The sequence below is a fragment of the Sapajus apella genome, unplaced genomic scaffold, assembly GCF_009761245.1.
Source record: "Sapajus apella isolate SASKATOON/1434 unplaced genomic scaffold, GSC_monkey_1.0 scaffold11, whole genome shotgun sequence".
In the NCBI taxonomy this organism is placed as follows: Eukaryota; Metazoa; Chordata; class Mammalia; order Primates; family Cebidae; genus Sapajus; species Sapajus apella.
The window spans coordinates 31,924,300-31,939,822 of record NW_022436951.1 but is presented as its reverse complement, the minus strand read 5'-3'; the positions used below and the strand labels follow the sequence as shown (position 1 = coordinate 31,939,822).

Here is a 15,523-nt window from a genome sequence, read left to right as displayed (position 1 = left end):
AATTTTAGTTTTCAGAACAAGGAATTGGTACATTAACTACTCCCATTGGTGTGCTAAGTGCTTCCAAAACATGAAACTGTTCTTTGATGTTGCCTTTTCTCTTTTCATGATTATTATAATTTTGTGCTTTTCCTTTCTTGAGCATCATAAGCTCATGGATTTGTATATGTTCAGTGTTTTTCCATCAGTTTTGGTCGTTATTCTTTTTTGATGCTCATATTATCCTCTCAGGCCTGTTTTCACAGTGGTTTCTGTGTTGTTTTGGCATGGCCCGATTAGACCTTAATAACTTTGTTGTTCTCTAGTTACAGAGAATGTCCTAGGCAGTATATTTTTAGCCTAGTTCTGGAATCTTTCATTTCTCCAAGAAGCCCTCATTCCTTTTAGTGGGGGATTGTAGTAGGAGTGTTCATTGTTCTGATGTTGACGTTTTTATTGAATTTTCCCCCCCTTTTAGCATTTTGCCCTTACCATATTGGTCATTTCTCCCTTGTTGGTTTGGGATTTGAAGAACATGTGAGTATAATACTTTTACAAACTTACTTTCATTCATTACTCCCAAATTTGATTATTTATTAATCAAATATTAATCAGATAATCAAATAGTATTCTAAAGAGTTACTTCATTTCTCAATTGGCATTATGCAAGGGAATAGTTAGCCAATACTGTCTTACTCTTTAAAAAAAAAAAAAAAAATAACAGTGGCTCAAGAGATAGTGGTCATGTCGCTAACTAATGAAAATGTGCTCTAAAATCCATTCAGCTGGGTGGGCCTGAGGCATACTATAGGAAAGTTTTACACAAGCTGATTTTCCATTCATCTCATGAACTTGTATATTCTCTTTCCCTTTCCCCAGGTGCCCCCTGCTGAATTTAGAAAAGTAACAATGTATCAGTCAAGTTTAAAAGGGTAGACTATTGGAATGATGGGTTTTAGTGTTTTCTAGAGTGCTTAATTTTGACATTTTATTATTATTTTTCAGAGGTAAATAAATTTTGGAAGGATTATTACTTCTCTTCAGGCCCTAGAATAATTCAGTCTTTTAAGGAAGAGTTGACTATCTGGGATCATCTGCTCAGTTTGTATATGTGAGACCAGAGAGATCACATTCTGAAGTGTTATAGTATTTAGTACACCTCTGATTATCACTAGTCGAATGCAAGAACTTAGAAGGTTCAGATCAGTGTTTTGAAAAATTTTGACTTTCCAAGCTATTGCCACTTGCTGTCTAAAACTTGGGAACCAAAAAATACCAATAGGCATTGTTACTTTCAGAATTCTTACTGTCTGTAAGTTGAAAATGGAACAGATTTGCAGAGCAAGGGAAACTTGAACAGTTATTTCTAGTGGTAGGAAATGAGGTGGCTGGGATATCACCAAGCTGGTGGGCGACTTGAGCAGTATGCTCCTGCTTTCAGTGGTTAGTCTTTAGCAAATCTGCTTTAGAGTGAGAATAAAGGGCAGGCTGATGTATTACAGTGCTCTTGTTTTTGTAAAATTTAATTCACTCTACTTTTATTTTGTCTCCTTGGGTAAAGTGTTATTTTTTCTTCATTTGTTAGAAATATATAACAGTGAGAGAATCTGATTTTCAGAGATGTCATCCAAAGGGGATTTTACAGTTGTTTTTTAGTTACAAATTGTCTAGACAGTTCACTTTTATTCATTTGGATTGTTTAATATGGGAAAACTGGGGTGTAGGACATGTGGTAAAATTAAATTTTGTTTTTACTTTTTTTTATTTCCAGGTCCAAGCATCTCATTTTGAAGGCCTAATTACCACCATAGTTGGGTATATACTTCTAGCAATAACACTGATAATTTGTCATGTATCCTTTAATGAACCAACTTGGGTATTCAGTAATCTTATTCATGCCAAAGAACTCTTCATTAATGGTGAAACTTGTCTCTCTCCTTGTTCTCTTAGTGAGAGTTGTAGGTATTTGCGGTAAGGGTCAGTGTAGACAAAATGTGAAATAAATTAATTCTGTCAAAAAATACTAAGTAGTTGCCTGTTTCATTGTACCTTTACTCAATTTTTCCTTAACTAGATGCTGTAGGGCTTGGCAACCCTTGTGAAATTTCATAGGTCTCGTCGCTTACTAGGAGTCTGCTATATTGTTGTTAAGGTAATTCCTGTTATAACTTAAGATTGGAAATGATTTCTCCTACACTTGGGTGATACTGATGACCTTTATTTTCACTTAAGGTCTCTTTGTTAGTGGTGGTAGAAATTGGAGTATTCCCTCTCATTTGTGGTTGGTGGCTGGATATCTGTTCCTTGGTAAGTTGAGTATTCATTATTGTATAATAGCATAATTTCAAAGCTTCAGAAAAGGAAGTCTTCAGTATAGGTTCTTTTTAAAGGAAAGTAAATATTTGATAATTTGCCTATTCTTTTGACAAGTGTATTAGTATAGAATCTTAATGTTAATTTTTCTAGAGTACCTGAGTTTTTTGAGGCTTTGTGCAAATTTTTTATGTCAGGATATTTTGGCTGAAATCTTTCTAATAACTAGTGGAGAATTTTATTGCCCACTTTGCGCTCTCAAATTTTTATAGATAATGCTAAGATATATACATAGAGAATAATTTGATAAGGAAACTATCTTTGTAGTAATAAATTCCACTCTAATCATTTGGTTTAACTAAGATGCTCAGTCTTGATTATACTCTTTAATTGCTGTTAGGGATAAGCAGTTCTTGATTGTTTCAAAAATATTTTATGTGTAGAAAAGCTGCCTTTGGTTCTGAGATAACATTTACCCTCCCATACCTTACTTTTAAAACTTGTTGAGAATGCAGACCTGTAACCAAGAAAAGAAGGTTTTACATTCATAAAAAATAGTTCTTTAATAGAATCAATTTAATAAAGCTTTTATCAATTGGTTTATCATTCCTTATATCTGAAGCAGTAGCCAGTCTTGTATATAGCTCTATGACACCATGAAATGACATAAATAAATAGCATTTCTGGAAATCGTTCCTCGCATGCATATTGATTATTTATTTCCTAGAAGATGGAAATGTTAACTTTGCAAATGTAGGGGGCACACATCTCTTACCTGTCCTCTTTTGGCTCAGGAAATGTTTGATGCTACTCTGAAAGATCGAGAACTGAGCTTTCAGTCTGCTCCAGGTACTACCATGTTTCTGCATTGGCTAGTGGGAATGGTGTATGTCTTCTACTTTGCGTCCTTCATTCTATTACTGAGAGAGGTAAGTCTACAGGGAAATGCTGATGCTGTACATTTATAAAAAGGACTTTTGCATTTACTGCCAGTCATGTCTCAAAGGCTATGATGATTTCCTAACTAAATCATATTCTCTAGTATTTTATTCTGAGAGGGAATAATTTATAGGGGACTTTGACTTGATTGCTTTAAACTGTTTCAGTTGTCTTCATAATTGGCAAGTTTTAATCTTTCTGAGTTGGAAAGATGATTCAACTGAGGAAAAAAGTAATAGTACTCATTTTATTATACTTCATATGTATTTTAGCCATCCTCTAATACAGACTCTTGGAATTTTGTATGATGTGAATTATGTCTTAGACTTCAAGGAAATGTAATGCTGGAAGTAACCAAAAGAATTTGGCTTTGCAGGATTGAACATTTAAAATGGTTTTGATTTAGGTACCTTAAGTATAGAATTATAGAGGGTTCTTTATTATTCCAATTCACTGGCCTGATGGGCACCTTTATTTATTTAATTAATTTATTTATTTTTGATACTGAGTCTTCCTCTGTTGCTCAGGCTGGAATGCAGTGCCATGATCTTGGCTCGCTGCAACCCTTGCCTTCTGAGTTCAAGTGATTCTCCTGCCTCAGCCTCCTAAGTAGCTGGGACTACAGGTGCCCGCCACCACGCCCAGCTAATTTTTGTATTTTTAGCAGAGATAGTGTTTCACCATGCTGGCCAGGCTGGTCTTGAACTCCTGACCTCAAATGATCCGCCCACTTCGGCCTCGCAAAGTGCTGGGATTACAGGTGTGAGCCACTGCACCTGGCCTGGTACCTTTATTAATCCTATTTTTGGAATCTGGTTTTTACTGATTTGGAGATGACGAAAGCAGATGAATTTTTATTAGTGTACATCTCAAGCTCAGTCATTCCCTAAATACTGAATGTTCACTGTGTGCTGGACACTATACTGTCTTCTGGGATATCAGTGGGAAACAAAGGCACAGTTCCTCAATATTACAGCCTGAAAATGAATACAGTATTGAAAAAGTCAGCTTACATGCAGACTGGTGATGGAGATGTGCAGGGTGTGGAGGAGCAGGTTGACAATTCCAGTGGGAATGGACCGCAAAAGCATAAAGGCTGAATGCTGTTCTTGGTGTGCTTTGCTCTTTGCAAGATTTGAGGAAGAGGAAGAGGGTTCAGGGGCCAAAGCATTCTCCGGAATCATCCAGTATGTTCAGTAAATTCTCTTGGTAACTGAAACTTTCACTCTTTCTTTGAAACAAACGATTGAGCTAGGTGCTGTGACACGTGCCTGTAGTCCCAGCTACTGGGGAGGCCGAGGTGGGAGAATTGCTTGGGCCTAGGAGTTCTGGGCTGTAGTGCACTATGCCAATTGGGTGTCCACACCAAGTTCGGCATCAATATGGTGCCCTCCCGGGAGCCGGGGACCACCAGGTTGCCAAAGGAGGGATGAACCAGCCCAGGTCAGAAACGGAGCAGGTCAAAACTCCCGTTCTGATCAGTAGTGGGATCGCAATGGTGAATAGCCACTGCACTCCAGCCTGGGCAACATAGCGAGACCCTATCAATTAAAAAGAAAGAAAAGAAATGATTGAGAACTAAAGCAACTGCAGAAACGTATTTCTTAAAAATGAAATTATATGTGAACTCCAAATTACTTCATTAAGTGAATAAAATGTTTTATAATGATTTTTTTTTTCATTTTATCAGTGTGATGGTTTTGTTGATATAAAATTTGGAACTTCGGCAGAACCTTAGAAATAATGTATTGTAACTCCCTTGTTTAGAAGATGGAGAACACTAAGGAGGGGTGAACTGGCCCAGGTGGGAAACGGAGCAGGTTGAAACTCCCGTGCTGATCAGTAGTGGTATTGCGCCTGTGAATAACCACTGCACTGCAGCCTGGCCAACATAGCGAGACCTCATCTCTAAAAAAAAAAAAAAAAAAAAAAAAAAAAAAAAAAAGTGGAGAACAGAAGTTTGGGCAGATTAGATGTGTTAATAGTTCAGTGAGCTTAGACCACATAGGACTAATACCCAGACTCCTCTTTGACCCCATCACCTACAGCATCTTGGGTGATGATTTTCATTCACAGGGGGAAGGTATAGATAGTAAAATGAAGATTCGGAGGCTGTAGGGTTTTTAAAAAATAATCCCTCTGTGGAAGTGTAAGACTGAAATCAGATCTTCTATTTAGGACATTTATAAATTGCAACATAACCCTTTTACTATAGTAATGGTTGTGTTCATTTATTTTTCATCTCAGAGGTCTAGATTTCTTGACACATTGGACACGGTGTTTTTTTTTTCAGTGAATGATGTCAAAGGACATCATCAGACATGGTAGTTTTCATAAAGATTCTGGTTCAGGAATTTTTTTTCCTAGGAATACCATATATACTTTCTGGGGCCCATTTTAGATACCAGAATAATTTTAAGTGCGTATCTTTCTGTTAATGTTTTAGCTCATATATAGAATTTGAAGACATTGGTGAATATTTACAGTATTTAAAATGTATTTGCAGGTACTTCGACCTGGTGTCCTGTGGTTTCTCAGGAATTTGAATGATCCAGATTTCAATCCAGTACAGGAAATGATCCATTTGCCAATATATAGGCATCTCCGAAGATTTATTTTGTCAGTGGTAAGAAGATGTTTCCATTGTTTTTTTGAATAAAGTTTGCTACCCTGTAGTTTTCTTTAGTGTTTTTTTTTTTTCCCCCCATTTCTCAAGAGAGCTCCTAGGGTATGTTGAATAATATATTTCTTTAAGCCTACAGTATTCAGTTGTCAAATAGCTGTTGGTTACTCTGTTAGTATAAATGAGTAAAAAGATATTTACTGAAAGGAAGATGCTTTCTTGTTCTATAGTAGTGTAATTCAGGGGTCCCCAGCCCCCATATTTTGGCCTGGTACTGGCCCATGCCCTGTTGGGAAACGGCTGCACAGCAGGAGGTGAGCAGCGGGCCAGCAGGTCAGATCAGCCTCGGCATTAGATTCTCACAGGACTGTGAACCCTGTTGGGAACTGTGAGTGTGAGGGACCAGGTTGTGTGCTTGTTATGAGACTCTAATGCCTGATGATCTGAAACAGAACAGTTTCATCTCAAAACCCCATGGAAAAACTGTCTTCTATGAAACCAGTCCCTGGTGCCAAAAAGGTTGGGGACCACTGGTATGATTGATTGCTAAATTACGGTTGTCTGAATTACATTTAATTTGCATTGAAGCAATGGAGACTTCCTACTGGCTTGTAAATTAAACTCTTAACAGAAGCGTGTCAAAGTTTCCCCACCTGGAAGAAGAAATTACCTAGTTAAATCTGAGTTTTTCTTTTTCTTTTTTTCTTTTTTAGGTGGAGTTTCACTCTATTGCTGCCCAGGCTAGAGCGCAGTGGTGCAATCTTGGCTCACTGCGACCTCTGCCGCCCGGGTTCAAGCGATTCTCCTTCCTCAGCCTCCCAAGTAGCTGGGATTACAGGTGTCCGTCACCACACTCAGCTAATTTTTTTGTATTTTTAGTAGAGACAGGGTTTCACTATGTTGGCCAGGCTGGTCTCGAACTCTTGACCTTGTGATCCACCTGCCTTAGCCTCCCAAAGTGCTGGGATTACAGGTGTGAGCCACTGTGCTGGGCCCTAAATCTAAGTTTTTCTAAGATAAATTCTAAAAGTAACATTGTGTCTTTTGAAAGCTTTTGTAGCCATTAACATGGGGCCATTTTTTAGCTGGTTACAAGTGATTTATTAAGTTGCAGGCATTCTCCTTCATTTTAAGTTTCTAGCTCATTGGTTAGGTAGCATGTGGTGCTTATCCTTTGTGACTTCTTTTTTAGCATTTATGTCCAAGATGGTAGGTCCTTAAAAGGAGAGGGGCAGCCATCTTAGGAAAACATTTTTATATGAAGCAACTCGAGGATAATGTGTAGAATGGGAACCACTTGGTCCTTTAGTAATTACAGGCCTGGACCGCATATTGCTTGAGTATGCTCAGAAGTCTGCCTGTGTCTCACAGAAGTGATTGACTCTTATGGTGGTGTCATACCCTGTTTCCTTCTGCAGATTGTCTTTGGCTCCATTGTCCTCCTGATGCTTTGGCTTCCTATACGTATAATTAAGAGTCTGCTGCCTAATTTTCTTCCATATAATGTCATGCTCTACAGGTAAGTTTTAAAAAGTCAGAATACCTTTACTAATTTATCTCTGTTAGGGATTTGATATTCAGATTACAGTAAACATTTAAAACATTTCTTATGTGTACTGCAAATCACCTGACAGTTAAATTTTGCCTTATTCTACCCTTATTTTTGTTTTTAAAATTAAATTTTAAAAAAATTTTCTGGAACTTTTCCACTTTACGTAAATTTTGCCTTATTCTAGATCGTATAAACATTAGTAGTTAAGTTTTCTAAAGACAGACTTTTTTCCTGCACATAAAGTATGCATTTGCACAGCATTGAAATGTTTTACCATACCTAATGAGAGTGTTTCAGTAGTATCCTCTTTATTTTGAAACACATTATAAGGAATGAAGCCAAAGTTGCACGTTTAATTATGGATTAAAAATAGGGTACAAGGTGTGTGGATGGAAAATATTTTTTGCTTTAAAAATCTAAGTATAGGCAGGGCGCCATGACTTACACCTGTAATCCTAGCACTTTGGGAGGCCAAGGTGGGCAGATCACCTGAGGTCAGGAGTATGAGACCAGCCTGACCAACATGGAGAAACCCTATCTCTGCTAAAAATACAAAAAAAAAAAAAAAAATTAGCTGGACGTGGTGGCGCATGCCTGTAATTCCAACTGTTCGGGAGGCTGAAGCAGGGGAATCGCATGAACCCGGGAGGCAGATGTTGTGGTGAGCTGAGATCTCACCATTGCACTCCAGCCTGGGTTACAAGAGTGAAGCTCCGTCAAAAAAAACCCCAAAATACAAAAAAACTTAAGTCATCCGGAAACCTAATCTCAACACTCATCCTATATGCTCTTTCTTTAGGGATTTACATTATCTCCACAGTCATTATCCCAATTGCAGACAAATTGGATTACTTCCTCAAGTTTACTTCTTCTTTTTTTTATATTTGCTCTTTTATTTGTTTATGTACTTGTTTGTTAGCTACACAAGTAGTATGTATTATGTTCTTTTTTTTTTTAAATTAGCACACAGATTTATTGAGAGCTGTTGTTAACACATTCAGAAGTCACACCCTTAACATATTGAAAGCAAGATCCATCAGTTTCTTCAAACTCCAAAGTAAATGTTGCTTTGCTATTTTTCTCCGCCTTCCCCTCCCCCCCATCCCCCACTACATATCAAATACCTAAGCCACTTTGTCTTGGAATCTGTAGTTTTTGCTTTGTTTCTATTATTATTATTTTTATTTTTATTGCATTTTAGGTTTTGGGGTACATGTGAAGAACATGCAAGATTGTTGCATAGGTACACTCATGGCAGTGTGATTTGCTGCCTTCCTCCTCATCACCTATATGTGGCATTTCTCCCCATGCTATCTCTCCCCAACTTCAAGTTTACTTCTAATCAATCTTTAAAGTATTGTCAATTCTAATTTTTTAAGATCTCTTACTAATTCAGCTTGATTTACTAACTTAATTTAGGCCTTCCTCTTGTTCTCCATTCATCCTCAACACCTCTGCCTCTAGATTTTCTAAAACTTTGATTATTTTAGCCCTCTGTTTAAAAGTTGTCAGCATTTCCTCTGTAATCTATGTGATATCTACACTGTTTAGAATGAGATGCAAGGCTTGGCATAATCTTGTTGCTTTTTCAGTATCTTGCCTCAGCATTGACTGACTTGAATTCTTTTAATTGTGCTATACTACCATTGAGGCTACCCTGATTTACTTAGCTATTCTTTATCTTTTTCTCTGTGTTTACAATAACTTTCTTGTCCACATTTGGCTGGCAAGCATATGATATTCTTTTTAAAATCCACATTAAAGTTTTAAAATTTTATTTTCTATGAGAAAGATTCTCGCTTTGTCACCCAGGCTGGAGTGCAGTGTTGTGATCAGGCTCACTGCAGCCTCAATCTCCTCGGCTCAAGAGATCCTCCCACTTCAGCATCCTGAGTAGCTGAGACTACAGGTGCAAGCCACCACACCTGGCTCATTTTTGTATTTTTTGTGGAGAACAGGTTTCACCATGTGGCCCAGGCTGGTCTTGAACTTCTGAGTTTGAACCATCTGCCTGCCTCAGCCTCCCAAAGTGTTGGGATTGCAAGCATGAGCCACCATGCCATCATTACATACTGTAAAATTGTCTTCAGGCCAGGCGTGGTGGCTCATGCCTATAATCCCAGCACTTTGGGAGGCTGAGGTGGGCGGATCACCTGAGGTTGGGAGTTTGAGACCAGCCTGACCAACATAGAGAAACCCCATCTCTACTAAAAATACATGATTGGCTGGGCGTAGTGGTGCATGCCTGTAATCCCAACTAGTCGGGAGGCTCAGGCAGGCGAATTGCGTGAGCCAGAGAGGCACAAGTTGCGGTGAGCCAAGGTTGTGCCATTGCACTCCAGCCTAGGCAACAAGAGCGAAACGCCGTCTCAAAAAAAAAAAATTCTCTTCAATGTTGCAATATTTATCTTTTTTATAGCATTTGTTCCATTACTTTGCAGGTATTTATTGTTTTATCCAAGATGGCAGAAGTCATATCTTATTTAGGTCTTTTTCTCTTTTTTTTAATTAAAAATTTTTTTGTGTGTGGAGACGGGTTCTGACTATTCAAGACCAGGCTGGTCTTGAATTCCCGCCCTCAAGCAGCCGTTCTACTTTGGTCGCCCAAAGTGCTGGGATTACAGGTGTGAGATGCTGCGTCTAGCCTCTTATATGGATCTTAATGCTTTGCATAGGAACATGATTGGTCAAAAACAAAAGTTTTATTGTACACACCATAAAATCTCAAATTTGTATTTTGTTAAATTAGAATTGGGAAGTATTTATATCCTGATTGTTTAAAATGGCAGAAAAAATGCCAGTAAGTAGTTTAAAATGAAACATCAGTTTATGACTTTTAAAATGTTACTTTTTTGTAATAAAATTTTATTTTTCTACACTTAGGATTTTTATAGATTTGGAGGGTCCAGTCATAATGAGAACCAGGAAACACACACAAGTTGAGCTTTATATGTTGTTGGGATAAACTCATTGTGGTGATCAGTTATACCTAGAAGATTAGCAGATTGTTTGTGCTATAGTGGTATTTAGTTCATTCATCCATTAAACAAAATTGAGAGCCCATTATATGCGGGTTACTTTTCAGAGTACTAGGGATGTAACAGTGAACAAAACAGAATCAAGAAAAAATCCTGCTCTAGTAGAGCTTACATTTTAATGCTAGAGATAGACATTAAAATAGATGAAATGTACAGTGATGCCAAGTGGTCATAAGTGCTATGAGGGAAAATTAAAGTTGGATAAGGGGATGGAGAGTGGGCAGGATGAGGTTACAGTTTAGGAAGAGTGACTGATAAAGACCTGAGGGGGCGGCAGTTGAGGAAAGCCCTAAAGGAGTTGATGAGAGAGTGAGCCTGTGGATCCCTGAAGGCGGAATATCCTTGCCGAAAGTAGGCGCAGTGACGCCCAGGTCTGTTTGAGGACCAGCAAGGAGGCCAGTTTGTGTGCAGTAGGAGGAGGAAGGCAAAGTAATTGGCCCTGAAGCCAGAGATGTCGTGGAGAGCCACCTTGTAGAGAGCCTTGTAGGTCATCATAAGCACTTTGGCTTGTACTTGTGTGAGTTGAGGAGCTCTTGGAAAGCTTTGAGCAAAGGAGTGATCTAACTTTGGTTTAAAGAGGATCATTCTGACTGCTGTGATGAGAGGAAACTGGGTTGGAGTAGCTAGGGCAGAAGCGGGAAGCCAGCTGGGAGGTTAATGCAATGATCTGGTGAGAGGTGAGGGTGGCAGAGATGAAGGGGAGGTAGCAGTGGAGGCCATGAGAAATGTTAGGATATTGTTCCGGTACAGTCAAAAGGATTTTTTAGCTGTTTGGATATGAAGTGTAAAAGGAAGGAGTGACCTTTTGTGTAACCTGCTACTGATAAAGCAAATGAGGAGAGAACCAAGACCTAACCATCTATTTGGCAAAATGAAGGTCATTGATGACCCTTGTCAGAAGCGTTTTGGTGGTGTTTGCGGGGAAAGCCTCACTGAGTTGGAGAGAGAAAGGAGAGGTAATAAAGACAGTAAGTTTATTAGACTCAAGGAGTTTTGTTGTAATCCCATTAAATATTTTAATATAATATAGTCATATGCAAAATACAATTCACCTTATAAATCCTGGCTTTTTCAGTGATGCTCCAGTGAGTGAACTGTCTCTCGAGCTGCTTCTGCTTCAGGTTGTCTTACCAGCATTACTTGAACAGGGACACACAAGACAGTGGCTGAAGGGGCTGGTGCGAGCGTGGACTGTGACTGCCGGATACTTGCTGTGAGTATGGGCAGCTGACTCCTTGTACATGCGTGCCATTTGTGATTACTGAATAACCTTTCTGGAAAAAGTATATTCCATGGCCCACTCAAGAGAAATTAGTTTTAATAAGAGATAATATAGTAATATATGCAAGTGATATAATACTTTTAAATAAAATTTTTTTTGCTTATTGTTGTCCATCCTTTCATGGAGAATGTATGCCTATTTTTGCCCTCTTACAGAGATTTGCTGCTGGTCCAGCTTTCATGGAGTAAGCGTTTTTTTTTTTTTTTTTAGCACATTATAAACAAACCAATTTACCTTTCTGTAAACCAACTACTTACCTTTATTTAGTGTTCATAATCTGGTAAGTGGCTTCTTCTCAGATTTGATTGCTCAGTCTTTCAGTGAACATGGTGCATTTATTTTTTTTTTCAAGCTTTATATACTCTGTTTAAAAGTTGAATCTTTCAAAGTTGTTTAGAAAATATTTGGCATCTTGTAGGTATCTTAAAGATGAAGTACAGATTTGCTTATACTTGATCGAACAGATCTGTCCTTCTCTAACTGCTTTCTCTCCCAGTCTCATTTTTGTCTTAACTGATTTATAGCTTGAAGGTTTTACAGATGTATAGCTTGTAGCTACATGTTGCAGATCTGTACAGAAGAAATTTTTCTCTTCCTCCTGTAGATCCTTAACAATGTTATATATTCTAAGTATGTACTTAACACTTTGTGCTTACAAGTGTACTTGTAAGTATTTTATATGTTGTACTTTTTTCTTTCAGTTAGTGATTTTCTTCTCAGATACTGGCTGAAGAAAACATAAAATAGGTTGAATTTATGGGATATGGTGTATTCTACAAGTTAATTAACGTTAAATTTAGAAAGGTTTCATTTAAAGCAGGTACGAACATTTAGACCAAAATGTAATAATATGGTGTACAGATTCTACACTGTACATTTTCTACCCTTAGTAGTAAATATGAAGAAAATGAATGTCATGTCTGCCATTTTATTTTGACTTGAAATGAGGACTTGTTACTGATGTGATTTTTGCACAGGGATCTTCATTCTTACTTATTGGGAGACCAGGAAGAAAATGAGAACAGTGCAAATCAACAAGTCAACAATAATCAACATGCTCGAAATAACAACGCTATTCCTGTGGTGGGGGAAGGCCTGCATGCAGCCCATCAAGCCATACTCCAGCAGGGAGGGCCTGTTGGCTTTCAACCTTACCGCCGACCTTTAAATTTTCCACTCAGGGTAGGTACTATGCAGACTTAATCAGATATAGAGATTTTTTTTTTTTTTAATTGCTGTTGAGAATTGGTGCTGTTAGCATCCTGTCCTCTGTGTAGACATGCTCCACGTTTTATTACCCTCATTATGTAATGTAAATGATCAGGTAAGTTTATTACATTTTAGAGATACAGAGTTGGGATTCCCTAGGCTCTTGCTCCCTATTTAAGTGGAAAAGACTCTAGAGTAAATAAGAAACTAATGTTATTTATTGATACAGTTCAACAATGTGTCAGGAGCTAGAATGGGCACTTTGGTGTTGTCACATTTAATCTCCACCCAAATACTGCAAAGTATAGGCAATAATTTCATGTTTATAGCTGAGGAAACTGAAGGCAATACTGGTTAAGAAGGTACCTATTCTATATTCTTTAACTAGCAAGTGATCAGTCTTTGTGCAACTCAGAATTTTGTCAGAAATGTAAGCTGATGACTGCTATGTGATTACAATGAAGTCATCCTTCATTTATATCAAGTCCGTTATTTTTAAATGCCCTTTAATAATGAATTAGGCTTGTGAGTCAGATCATTTTAAAAACTTAGGTTATTAGCACCACGCTCTAACCAATTCAGTTAACCGGCCACCCACAAAACTTAGGTTATTTAACCTCTCACACTCTCATTTGTTTTTGTAAAAATAGTCATTATACCTTTGTAGATTACTGTGGGTGACATATGTCCATTCAGTCATTCAGCAAACATGTCTTGAGTGTCTGTGATTGATATTTTCAGTGTCCGTGAGGATATAGAGAGCATACGTGATCTTTGCTCAGAAAGAGCTTACAGTCTACTCAGAGAAATAAGAAAAGCAGTGACAGATTTGGGTTCTAATGGTGGGTGTTTACAATGGATACTGTGACTCCTTCAATCAAGAACCACTCGTTCTTAATATGAGCCCAAAGGAATCTTCCTGGAATAGGTGATGCCTTGTCTTAAACATTGAGAGGCTGAGGAGAGAGTAAGAAAAAAGGAAGTGGGAAGGGGATTCCAGGAATATATCAGGACCAGGACACATGACATGGTAGGCTTGGAATTGCAGATAAGGGAGTTGTGTTGTTTGTTTTGTTTTTGAGACAGGGTCTTGCTTTGTTTTCCAGGCTGGGGTACAGTGTTGCGATCAGGGCTCGCTGTAGCCTTAACCTCCTGGGTTCAAGCGATTCTTCTACCCTGAATTGTCCAATTAGCTGGGACCACAGGTGCATGCCACTACACCTGGCCAATTTTTATATTTTTTGTTGAAACGGAGTTTTGCTATGTAGCCCAGGCTGTTCTCAAACTCTTAGTTCAAGCAGTCCACCTGCCTGGGCGTCCTAAAGTGCTGGATTACAGGTGTAAGCCACTGCATGTGACCTAATTGAATATGTTTAGAGGGTGAGGTCTATGTCCAGGAGTGGTGAGGAACAAGGGGAGAGATGAAGGGCCATGGAAGAGGTGAGGGACAAGAGGAGTGGTGGGAGATAAGGCTCTTGGATGGGCAGGAACCAGATAATGGAGTGCCTTGAGCACCATCTCTGCAAGTGTCTGTACTCACTGAATTGTTCTTCTGCTCCTTTGTCCCCTGGAAGGGCATATCTCTGTTCCTGATTCGGTGGCTTATTCTAGAGGACTTTGCTGCATAACCCTGAGGAAAACATGAAGGTCATCTTTTCCTTTATCTCTTAATAGCAGACCTCATAGTCAGCTCCTTTTTTTCCCCCCTGGTCTTTACTCAGCTATTTCACCTCTCCAGAGACAAAAAAGGCCTGTGCAAGAGTTACTTTCTGGCCAGATTAGAGACAGAATCAATAAATGAGTTTTCAGGCAGTTAGAGCTGACGGAGCCTCAGAGTCCTGGATTTTGTCATCTGTCCTTTTCAGGCTTCCCACCAGAGTTCTGCCTTCTGGTCTTGTGGAGATGAACCTGTTAAGGTAGCAGGCAAGCCACAGTTGTTGCCATTCTGCTCAGGGAAACTGGTTTCCTCCTCTTTGTGATCCCTTTTTATCTGCACTTCCGTTACTAGTCTGTTTTCACACTGCTAATAAATACCTGAGACTGGGTAATTTATAAAGGAATGAGGTTTAATTGCCTCATAGCATCCACATTGGCTGGGGAGGCCTCACAGTCATGGCTGAAGGTGAATGATGAGCAAAGTCACATCTTACATGGCAGCAGGCAACAGAGCTTGTGCAGGGGGACTCCCATGTATAAAAACCATCAGATCTGGTGAGATCAATTCATTACCATGAGAGCAGTATGGGGGAAACTGCCCCATGATTCAGTTATCTTCACTTGGCCCTGCCCTTGACATGTGGGGATTATTACAGTTCAAGGTGAGATATGGGTGGGGACACAGCCACACCATACCAACTTCTTAGTACAGGAGCACGAGCTTACATGGCTATTTACATTTCAATTTAATTAAAATTAAATAAAATTAAAAATTCCATTACTCATTTACACTAATCACATACCAAATGCTCAGCAGCCACATGTGGCTTAATGGCTACTGCCTTGAGCAGTGCAGATCTAGACATTTCTGTCATCATAGAACATTCTAATTGGATAGCACTGTTGTTTGATTAAAAGGTGAATGTTTTTAG

General features: G+C 38.7%; 1 protein-coding gene across 1 annotated transcript in view; it reads left to right on the top strand.

Annotated features, from left to right (window-relative positions):
* Positions 1-15,523, top strand: part of MARCHF6 (membrane associated ring-CH-type finger 6) — a 77,161-nt gene that overhangs the window by 42,605 nt on the left and 19,033 nt on the right. The window contains exons 11-19 of the mRNA XM_032279099.1: positions 458-516; positions 1,751-1,831; positions 2,063-2,131; positions 2,212-2,286; positions 3,087-3,221; positions 5,738-5,857; positions 7,273-7,373; positions 11,520-11,657; positions 12,704-12,908. Of these exons, the coding sequence (XP_032134990.1) occupies positions 458-516; positions 1,751-1,831; positions 2,063-2,131; positions 2,212-2,286; positions 3,087-3,221; positions 5,738-5,857; positions 7,273-7,373; positions 11,520-11,657; positions 12,704-12,908 (983 nt within the window). The remainder of the gene's footprint in view (positions 1-457; positions 517-1,750; positions 1,832-2,062; positions 2,132-2,211; positions 2,287-3,086; positions 3,222-5,737; positions 5,858-7,272; positions 7,374-11,519; positions 11,658-12,703; positions 12,909-15,523) is intronic.